At 38.9% G+C, this 11957-nt stretch overlaps 1 protein-coding gene across 1 annotated transcript; it reads right to left on the reverse strand.

The window, feature by feature from the left end:
* Positions 1-1840: 1840 nt before the first annotated feature.
* LOC148342875 (uncharacterized) lies at positions 1841-8967 on the reverse strand. The gene is made up of 14 exons (XM_088306969.1): positions 8944-8967; positions 8481-8693; positions 8201-8293; positions 8030-8113; positions 7715-7800; positions 7476-7644; positions 6636-6775; positions 4227-4458; positions 3040-3204; positions 2862-2933; positions 2691-2783; positions 2459-2541; positions 2211-2388; positions 1841-2074 (listed from the first exon to the last, which is right to left on the reverse strand). Exons 1-14 carry the CDS (start codon positions 8965-8967, stop codon positions 1928-1930), a joined length of 1779 nt encoding a protein of 592 aa, XP_088163095.1. The 3' UTR covers positions 1841-1927.
* Between the last annotated feature and the right edge of the window lie 2990 nt (positions 8968-11957).

An 11957-nucleotide genomic window follows, 5' to 3' on the forward strand; every position in this document is an offset into this window, starting at 1 on the left:
AACAGGTGTAGAGAAATGGAGCACAATGAAAGATTCTCTTACAGCCAGCTCTGTGGTCGAGTATTCCCTCCTCGGGGAAAGGAAGAAGAATAACACCAGATAAGGAGTTTTAGTTTGCCAGAGATTCGTGAGCAATATTCTCGACTGAATATTTTATTCATTAAGAGATGTATCATTTCTTTACACATATAATTGTTCGCTCACATCCACATATACCGTAGTGTGTGTATGGATTTTCTCTGCCGGGTTTGCTCTCCTTTGTCGTTACACTTGAGATGTAATTCCACCCTTGGCCACTACATGGCGACAAGCTTATGTTTAAAAACAGAATGTCAAAGGCTGAATGAGATCAGGAGGTACTGTATTTCAAGATCAAGTTAGTATTTTATTTATTTTTTCTGTTTAATTTTGCCTTTTGAAAAAGGGGGTCAGGGTGCTGACACTTATACGATGGGGGAGCATTCGGTCAGCGTGGGATTGGTGGCATGGTGTTGGGAGTTTCGCAATTTTCCCGCCTATATATTTCTTTTATTGCGATTCAAAAAGGACAGCGACCACTTTGAATGTTTCCCGCTTAAAACAAAAATAACAACTCCTACCTAACAAGATAAATCATTTTTAAAATGATTTTTTAAGGCAACGGGAATCAGACGTCTAATGGCAAAAATGTATTAAGTTAAGAAATTTACCATCTTTTTTTTCTTTTTACTCTTGTTTAAGCAAGGTAGGGCTATTCACTCAAAAAAAAAAAAATTATATCATATATATATATATATATATATATATATATTTTATATATATATATATATATATATATATATATATATATATATATATATATATATATATATATATATATATATAAGAAAATGACCTACAGTAAAAAAAAATGAAGGTCCTAGGATTTATTTAGGGTTGCATCAGCACCCCCATAAATGGGCTTTTACTGATTGAAAATCATCAGGCAATTTTGGATAATGAAAAAAAAAAAAGCCCATTAGTCTATTAATTGCAGCGCAGATTCCCTGCGGAGGCTGTATTGCACATGGAGTGCGCACGTGTAAGGCCTGCTCACGTTTTTTCTCGGGATCCTGGCTGCCCACGCAATGTGTGCTCTTCGGAATAACCGTTTGCTCGGCCAGTAGGTTACTTATTGTTCCAGCTGTTTCCGGTGTCAAAGTGCCAGATCCAAATCCATACGTCACGATGGAATTCCTGTCACGCTTTCAAAAGTGATAAAGAATGCATTTCCTCTTGTTGTAGCTTCAACGTAGGGCTGCGTGATTACAACCAAATTGATAATCAGGATTATTCTCATTAGTATAATATCAGTAATCCTGACACATCGTGTTACATATGCACATAAAATTTTTTTTAATATTCTGGTTGGGGTTCATCAACGAGACCTAAAACCGTCGGATACTTGCAGAGGCATGCCCCAGGTGTAAAGTGGCAGTCTTCAAACCTTGGGTTCAAATCTCTACCGCCATGAGCTGCTTGATGGGATTCCCCCATCTGTGGTCCCTTCTCAAGGTTTCCTACTTTTCTCCTATATATATATATATATATATATATATATATATGTGGCTCAAATTTTTGCATAAAAGACAATTCTTTCATAAAACCTTTGCAATGTCCTTTATTGGAATAAATTGGGAACAAAATGGATTGACAAGTGTAATAATGCTGTTACAATGAATACATGAATACAACAGTAAAGAAAAATTGAGAAAGAAAAAGTTCAAAAGACCAACACCAAATCTCAACTACTGGAGCCTCATGGTTTTAGTTGTTCATTCAAGATTTTTCTAGCTGCAGTGTTAAGGTATACAACTGCCATTTACATAACTAAAGTCAAAAGTAGATAATCCTTTATATGGATGATAAGCATGATCAGAAAGTGATGCTTCCAAATTTGCTACTCAAGTCAAACCAGCTTGACTTCCAACAACTTCATGTGGCCTTTAACTTTCACATGGGTGATCTGGTCCAGGTTGACGCGGTACTTGTAGTCCAGAATACGGTCGTCGTTGACGGACACCGTGAAAGCGTCGTTGCCACAGAGGATGCTCATCTGAAACATAAGACAAGCGACATGGCGGCTGAAGGATCTTCAAGTAAACAGCTAGCTTCACTTAATAAATTTGCTGCCAAGATTCCAAAGAACATGTGAGGATGAATGCGTGTGAAGTAACAGTGTGTCATGGAACCTCAAAGAACAAATCAGGTTCAAAGGGGGACTTGTCCATCGTGCGCTCCTCCTTGCCCCAGAAACCAGACAGGAAGGAATTGAGCACAAACACGTTCATATCTCCGGAGTCATTGACGCGAGCATTGAGCTCCACTGCCACGTCGCTGCGATTGCCCATCAACAGGGAGACGGTAAAACTGCAAAGACAAGCACAAACATGTTGTCATGGTAGCAGTATTATTAGTTGTGGACGAGGCCGAGTAGTACCTTTTGGGATTCTTGTTGATTCGCCCCTTGATGTTGATGCTGCGGCCATGGAGACCTCCTACCAGCCGTCCAATTTGAGCTTTCTGCAACAAGGAAAAAGCAGTTTGAGAAAATTACGCATACATGCTGTTTGGTAAGGATATTTTTTATACTGTGTATTGGATGGGGGTGTTTAAGGGATGTGGCCTAGCAAGTGAGATCCGATTTTGTACTTCAAATTGATCAAACTCACCCCATGATCTTTCATGGTGACTTGGCGCCAACATTCGATTTTATACTTGGAGGTCTGAGTTTGGTTCCTGGCCTCCGCCTTGCTGATCCTTTTCTTTATTGAAAGAAAAGAACAATTAACATCTCATGGCGTCACATCACTTTTAGTCATTTGAGAGAGGCGGCCACTCACGCCCACGACCTTTCCGGAAAAGGCCATTTTGTTGACGCGTTGCAGTGCCAGTTCTTCATTCAAGGTCAAATTCTGAAACCAACAGCGTTTGACTTGATTAGCTTAGCATTAGCAAGCACTTTTATTCCAATTCCAGTCAATGTCATTCAAAAAAGGTGGTGGAAACGCTTGGTCTGACCTTGGAGCCATTGTTGTTGGGCACGTAGTCCTTATTCAAGACCCATGTTTGAATTTTTGGGGGCTTGGTCTTGGTTCTGTCAACGACTAAGCTGTACAGAATGAACAGTGACAGCAGGGTCAAGGTGCCCACCAGGGCACCCCACTGCCAGGTCTGCGCTTTCGTCTGTGAAGGAAAAAAGCGGGATCAGTTCACGTTCTGTTTTATGTTTCAGGTGGATTCAATTCAAATCAAAGATAAACACGATCATGATTCTTGATGTGGTACTTGGGCACCCTCTAGTGGTACAAGAAGTCACTGATTTAAATGTTCAAACGGTTGCGCTTTTAACAGGAAAAGGGGGCGCAGAAAGGGGGAGAATAAGGATTCGAGGGGCCCATAATTATAATTATGACACTCAGTAATAAACGTACAATTACCCGTGCAAAATTAAGTATTTGGGAACTTTCTCAAGCCTCCCCCTCATCTACGTCAAATGGTTCAGTCCACTCTGTCGGGACTGACAGGTTCTCACTTTCAGTGAGTGGAGGCGGAGACTGCAAGATGCACTTTGAAGTCCGGGGGCCAAAAAGTAGTCTCGATGATGTTCAAATTATAATAAATGATAAAAGGTAATTGGCAGTTTTGTTTTTGGTGATCTTTGCAGAGATTTTATCTGATTCTACACCGATTATAATTGCATTTTATTGGAAGAGGTTACTTGGTAGTTAACTTTTTAATGTTCTGGTAATGTTGAGAATTTTATGTTCAGCAAATTAAATCTACATGAATTTTATTATATTTTCCGTGCTTACGCTACCAACCAAGTAACTGTCATTGTTTTCACAAATATGGGACTAGTCAAAAATATGGAACTATGGCGTGTCATATGCAATAAATATGTGAAATATGAAACACACGAATGCTTAAAAATGCGAACGTCCTTGTCGCTTGCTAAAATCAAAATTTCATATTGTTATATGTAATATTTAATGTTATATGTAAGCATTCTTGTAAAGATATGACCGTTACTTCACCAACATTATATATTTACAATTACTATGTAATGTGTAATGCTATATGTAAGCATTCTTGTAAAGTTAGTTACTTGACCAACAGTTGTTTATTATTTTTTATTTTTTTTTTTACTCTTACTATCTTAAGAAATCGGTAGAGTATTGATGACGAATGAGAAAAGATGCACTCACCCAACGTTTTTGTTTCTGTTTCTCACTATGCTCGGGAAACATTTCCCAACTCGTATTGAAGATTTCTTGCGCAGCCATCCCGACAGATCGAAGAGATTCCGAAGCTCGACTGGCAAGTACCGGGCGCCCCCTTCCCACCAGCGTTCGACCGGTGGCGAGTTTGTGTCGTATGTCGTTCGTTTTGTAGCGCAGTAAACGTTGCTTTTTATGTTTTGTGACGCATCTAACGTTGCTTTTAAATACGAACAGTACGTTCGTACGACGTTTTAAAGCATGAAAAGTGTTATATAATGATTGATTGGTTGATTGATAATAGTACGTAAGTTCGACGTTTTAAAGCATGAAATGTGTTATTGATTGATTGACTGGCTGATTGACTGTCTGATTGATTGATTGATTGACAGTTTCCGAGGTGCTGACGCACCTTTAAGTTGCAACGGACAAACCTTTACAAAGCAAAACTAGGAGGTCAAATCCAGCACAAAGGTTTTGCAAGGTTTAAAAGTGACGATAAAATGACTTTTCTAATGTGTTGCATGTGTCACCACTAGTTTGAACACGGTATTCTGATTCGTAATATGTTTGTGGAATAAGAACAAAGTATATGAATCCATTCATTTTCGTCCATATCAGGAGGGCGGCATTTTGGTCAACACCAAAACGCCAAAATATCACACTTATTATTTACTATTATTTACTATTAATTTGATTTACTATTTTTTTTGTTCATCCATTGTCCCTCTACTCTGAATGGATGCAACGTGCGAGATTGAATGTGCGTCACAACCTGATGCATGTAAGCCATTATATGTTAAAAATGTCCAAACGTGTTGACAAGCAGTCCTTGTTCGAGGATTCACTCACATCCTGCACGCGCAATTCTTTGGGTTGCGTTTAATCCCGTTCTCGAGATCTTGTGATGTTTTTTTTGTTTTTTTTAATCTTACAAATTGGTTCTAGCCAATTTGAAGACCTCACAGAGAGGGGTCAAGGAAACCCAAAATGTATAGTTTCCAAACGACAATGTTAAGAGGAGGGTATAGGGGCGGGGGGGATCCAATCGTTTCTTTGTTTAAATTATAAGATAACTATGATTAATCAATTTTTGGACAGCTGAGTTCAGTTTCAGTGGCCACAATCCAGGGGCACAACTACCTCCTTTCTGGGGGATAGGCAGACAGGTGCCCCCTCCCCCCCCAAAAAATAACGATTTAATTTTTTACATGTAGCCCATACATACATTTTTGAGGGAATATAACACTCTTATTTCAATTTTTTATTGAACGTTTTGTTTTACAGCACTATTTTGCTTTGCGTTTGAATTGTGCGCCACTCGCATTCTCGAGGGCGCGCGCATTGGACTCGTCTGTGTGCGCGCGCGCGGCGCGCAGGAGGGGGCGGGGGACGCCCGCGATAGGCACAGAGCTGAGGGGCTCCGATCAGTGAACAGCTGTTTTACATAAAATGGCTACTCCAATTTTGATTTTCCTCCCATCGCTTTGGCGCCCCCATGCGCCGCATACATTCTTTTCGCGCCACTACCAGATTGCCAGATTTAATAACTTCAGCCAATGTGACAGACGTTTGTACTGCTTCAACAGCGCAATCGGGTATGGCGGTAGTGATGGTGAGGTTTTCACCTGGTCAACTGTTACCAGAAAATCCTGCAGTTGATTTTGATTGCTGCTCACATGTGACAATTTTTATCTCCAACAGGCATTTTTCTTCAACAATTAAGACAATAAATGAACTTTTGTAATGCTGTTTATTCGACTACAATGGGAAAAAGTTCAAAAGATTAGGCTCATCTTCGGATATGCTGCCATGGATATTACGGCCCTGGATGAGGACCCACTCCACTGAAGTCATCTTCCTGCAGCACTTCATTCAATTGACTCTTATATTATCTCATCTATTATTGCATAGCATCATTGTATGTGTCAAATGTTGCACAGTTGGCATCCATTGCAGCCTGGTCATCCTGGAAGGGGGATTCCCCCATCTGTGGTCCCTTCTCAAGGTTTCTCACTTTTCCCCTAATGAGGTTTTGTGAGTTTTTCCTTGCCCTCCTGGGGGTTACGATCGGGGATGTCGATTGTGGCTATGTAAAGCCCTTTGAGACTGTCTGTGATTAAGGGCTATACAAATAAAATTGACTTGACCTGACTTGACTTATCTTCCAACAAACTTTTGGAGCTTCATTCTTGGTTCATTTAATATAATCTCTTGCTGCAGTGTATATAACTCATTTTACATATTATGGTCGCACAGGTGGCAACCATGTTCATGGTCATTTGTGAAAGAAAAAAAAAGTCATGTTACGAGAAACAATCCTGTAATAATCCGTAATATAACTGGTATAATATGCATCAGGAAATGGCTCTTCCGACGTTGCCGCAGTGAAGTCACATCAGCCTGACGTCCATCAGATTGACGTCGCCATGCACTCTCACAAAAGTGATCTTCAGGTCGGACGTATATTGAGAGTTCAGTATGTGGATGTTGTTGAGGGTCACGCCGAAAGTGCGCATTTCGGACAGGATGATTATCTGGACGACAACAAGACAGCAACATGGCACCTGAGAGATCTTCGACGACAAGTAAATGTACATTTTCTGCATGCTAGTCAATGTCAACTAATATTGAGACATTTTTAGTCTTCAATTAAGTTCATGTTTTTGAGACGTGAGGAACATGTCAACTTCACACAGGTAAGGCACCAAGATTGGAACCCCAAACCTGTATGGCAGACTTGCCAAATACTAGTAAGTAGTCACCAATACATTTGTTTATTTAAGTTTTTTTTAATTCAATTTATATATTTATTTGATTTATATATTAAATTTTATTTGAGTTTTTGTTTGTGTTTAAGAAAAAAATGCTGCAGTAAATATCCAAAAATTATTTTAAAAACAACCATCCATCCGCACATCAAAACAGGTTGTTTACCATTTTTTTATATACTATATATATTTTATTAGATGTACCTGGGTGACATTAAAAGGACCACAACTCCATCCTTTTTAAAAATCAACCCCAAAGGCTCATGTATTAAATTGCCCAAGACAAAAACTAATATTTTCGCCGTAATTACTTTTCTAAATGTACAATGTAGGTTTGATATTTTTTTTAAAAAAGCATTTTCATTTTACTTCATTCACCAAATTGTTTTTTCAATTTATTTTTTGTTATTTCATGTTTTCATTAAACAAAACAACCTGTGTGAAGCTTGACTGAAATTCATATAACCTCAAAGTAGGCGTAGTCAAGTGCAAAGGGGAAGGAGTCCAGCTCGTGCTTCTCCAAATTCAAGGTGCCAGCCACGTTGACTTTCCACACAAACACGTTCTGGTTACTGAAGCGAGGATTCAGGCTCAGCATAATGTCCGTGTTATTGCTCAACAGTTCGACATGAAAACTGCAAGGCAAAAAGTGCAGACATGTTGTCATGGTAACAGCCTTTATATGAGGAGGATGTGGCCAGGTACCTTTCTGGGTTCTGATTGATTCGCCCTCTGATGGAGAGCTTGTGGCCCACATGGAGACCTCCAAACAGTTCCCCGACAAAATAAATCTGCAAAGTGAATGCTGAAAACTTGACACTAAACTCAAAATGCTTTGGAATTCAAGCGGGGATGTTGAGAATGAATGCGGCGGTAAAGACAGCGACTCGCTGCGCTTTGCGTATTTGCGTACCAGTGAAGTTTCATGTTTGAATGGGTTGAAATGTTTACTTTAGCATTCACACACACACGCACACACACACACACGCCCATGCACGCACACACAAAGATAAAACTCACCCCAACGGGTTTCATTTCAATAGTCTGCCAGCATGTGATGCCATCAGTTGGATTTGGCACCTCATTGGTTGAGCTCAAATTAGCCTTTTGCATGTTTTGATATAAAGAAAACAGGATAAGTTAGTATGATGGCGTCTCGCCATTTTGGGTGAGTGGGAATCAGCCACTCACAGCATCGAGCTTTCCCGAAGCGGCCATCTTGTTGACAATGGCCAGCGCAAGTAGTTCATTGAAGCTCAATTTATAAGCAGGAGTTGACAAGATCTGAAACAAACAGCGTTGGGTTTGATTATATTAGCATAGGCTAGCGCTAATTATTATCGCGTGTACATTGTCAGTCATTCCTGTCACGGTCATCCATAAAAGATGAACGGAGGCAGCCTGGCTATTCTGCGTTGGTTGGTACTTGGGGTGTCTTCCGAGCAGTGCTTGGTCGCATGGCGGAACTTACCGTGTCATTGGGCCCCGGTTTGGTGCCCCACAACATGAAATCTAAAAAGACGTTCGGGTCGTCGTTAGACGGCATCGGGGTGCTCTGTCTGTTGAAGAGTAACATCGGCACCAGGATCAAGATGGCCACCAAGACAGCCACCAGGACAGCGACCAGGAGAGACACATAGCGGGTCTGCACGCTCAACTGAGAAGACAAATACTCCTCTGCCGGCTAAGACAAAAGTGGAATAATGAATACAATCAAAACAATTGTCCACATTAAAAAAATGTCGCCCGAGTATTCAATATGGAGAGAGAGAGAGAGAGAGCGAGAGAGAGGCGACATGAGCGCAAAAATGACGTCATTCACTTCGACTAGTCACACTCGTGTTAGATATTAAATAGAATTCAAACGAGTCGTAAAAGTTTGTTTTCGATATATGTCCAGTTCAGTTAATGTACTCAACGGTTGGTTAACTTACGGTACGTTCATAAGATGAAGGCATCTCCCAAGTCAAGGACGCGTCCGCAGAGATCCAGACGGCTCGATCCGGATTCAGATGCCGGACTTGCAAATACGGGCGCCAAATTTACTGCCCGAGTTTGTATCGTTTATCGTTTGTTTTGTGACGCACTTAACGTTGCCTTGTAAGTACGACATTATGACATTGTAAAGTATTGAAAGAGCTGTAAAGCTTTGATCGTTCGATTGATTGATTGATTGATTGACAGCTTTCGACGACACGACGCAGTACGTGGCGTTGGCTGACGGCACATTCGGGTACAATGGACAAATAAACGTCACAAACTAAGGTTGTGGTGAGGTCAAATTCAACATAGAAGGCACACTAATAAACTACGATTTTGCGGTTTAAACCCCCCCCCCAATCCCTCACCACCACCGCCCTCCAAATTGTCTGACAACGATATGAGAGCAAGTGGGGGTGTTAAAATAACAAGTGCCAAAATTAAATAAATAGATACACCATGACATGTTGAATTCAAATTGTCATTAATTAATTGTTCGTTCAGGAATTAAATAAATCAGATAAATAAAAAAAATGCACCATTAAATAAAAGTGTCATTAATTAAATGTTTCATGTATTAATTAAATACGGAATTAAATAAATCAGATAAATATAAAAATGCACCATTAAATTATTCAATAAGTGTCATTAGTTAAATGTTTCATGTATTAATTAAATATGGAATTAAATAAATCAATGTGTCATTAATAAAATTGCCAATAATTATATGTAAAATACATTTATATAATGGGCTTATCAGTTATTCTGATACAGGATGATGGCTGGATGATGCTTTAAATTGAGTTTTACACATTTGCGACTTTATTCTGGAGTCGACTTAGTGATTTATGGCAAACAGTTAGATGTGAGTAATTTCCGCTCTTAAAAAATAATATAGGGCCTACATTAGAAAGCTTTATCAGGACTTGCTTTGATATATGTACACAAGTCGAAATCGGTTTGATTTTGCAGATAATTTGTTGTTTCTTTGAATTTTATAAAGTAATTAACTCGAATAGTTTGGTCTTTCGAGAGATTTTACTTGATGTTACTTTGTCATTTAATCTATACATACATTTTCTATGCTAATTTATTTTGGATTACACTATATTTACATTATTTATTTATATTTTTTTCTATTTGACATCAGCATTACTGTCTAAAGTGCAAACTTAACTTCTATATATATATATATATATATATATATATATATATATATATAAATATATATATATAAATATAAATATATATATATATATATATAAATATATATATATATATAATTTATCACAACTGCATGACTTACCATAAAGAAAAAAATTATATAAGTGCATCTAAGGACAGACAAGCCAAATACACACGTCCTATCATCATGGCAATATTTCATAAAACAAAAAATTGAATGTGCACCTTGAAACTGACAACATGCAATTGTTATTCCCACTTGGATGTTCTTAGTTTTGTGAACAAAGTGGCTATGACGCCCCGTGCTCAGCTCTTACCTAAAGGGTGCAATTTACAAACAGCGCATTTTTAGAGTCACCTAGAAGGAAGGGCACAGATGGAGCTGAATAAATAAACATGGGTTCACGTGAGGATATTGCAGAAGAAAATTCAAAAGTCATGGAAAGTTTACATCTACTAAGTGATGACAATTTGGGATTAAAACAAAGTACAAAGTCTCTATGAAGTTGATTCATTTCACAATAAACCTGTTAAATGTCTTCTTCTACATGAGTTATGTTTACCAATTATCTGAAGGAATGAATTGAAATTGTTTTTCATATTAATACATGTATGCTGAATAAAACGGATACAGTGAGCTATCGAAATGTTCTAGAGTGGGCTGATTAATTTTCTTGTCATTTTTAAGAAAGGTGAAAACGAGGAGAGAAAATGTATTGTTTCAGATTTCACTTTCCTTTATTGCATTCAACACTTCCCAGGTCATCAGTGCAACGCAGTGTTCGGTTCCATTTGCGAGATGCTAAAGCGCCCATGAAACAAGGCTTCACTTGGTGCAAAAACATGCAAGCATCTGCGTGTTAGTCTCAGTGAATGTTATTTCGCACTTTGCGTGAAATATCCATAGGTTTGATGGATGGTTGCACTTTGACCTATATTGAACTAAGCTCCCCACTGCATCTCAGTTTACGTTTTTTTAATTCTCTTTCAGGCAATCTTTATGAATCCAACCAATGAAACTGAAAACATTATTACCTAACGTAGTTATGGAGAAAATGCAAGCAATATTATTCAAGTGCAGAATTATTACATTTGGCAAAACGCACAAATCTGACGAAAACCACAATTACTGAAAATCTAAGGATGTAGAAGAAACTATTGCCAAAACATAACCCCCTGAAAGATTTTACTGCAGCCATAAAATTTTCAACGACTCTTGCAAAAAGACAAAATCAGTTGGGAACAGTATGTCTAAGTATCAATACCACCACCTGCTGGTGAAACGTTATAATAGTTAAAGAAGAACATGCCATGCTATTATCCACACCGCTTATCCTGTATAGCACCCTCTCCCGACCCTGTACAGCGGGAGGGTGCTGGAGCTGGAGCCTATCCCAGCTGACTACGGGCGAAAGGCGCACTACATCCTGAACTGGCCGCCAGACAGTCACAGGACAGACATTGACACCGTCACTGAGTGGGAACCGAACCCACGCTGCCCGCACACAAGTCAGGTGAATGTACCACTAGTGACTAGATGAACATTTACTGGGCAATTAGTTATCACTCATTATTTACATACGAGTATGTACACTAAAATGCATTTAAAATCAGGTCACAATCGCAGTTTTAATAAGGTACTAAAGTGTTCTAAAGTGTACTGTAGTGTACTGCAGAGGAATGGTGCGTTCGCGTTATTCAGTAAAAATGGTTGACGACAGTTTCGCGTGCTCTAAATGAAAAATAATTGTCCGTTAACCCTGACTAATTCACATTCCTAGTA

Source organism: Idiotropiscis lumnitzeri, chromosome 1 (assembly GCF_059441095.1).
Source record: "Idiotropiscis lumnitzeri isolate Australia: NSW breed Sydney's pygmy pipehorse chromosome 1, RoL_Ilum_1.0, whole genome shotgun sequence".
Taxonomy (NCBI): domain Eukaryota; kingdom Metazoa; phylum Chordata; class Actinopteri; order Syngnathiformes; family Syngnathidae; genus Idiotropiscis; species Idiotropiscis lumnitzeri.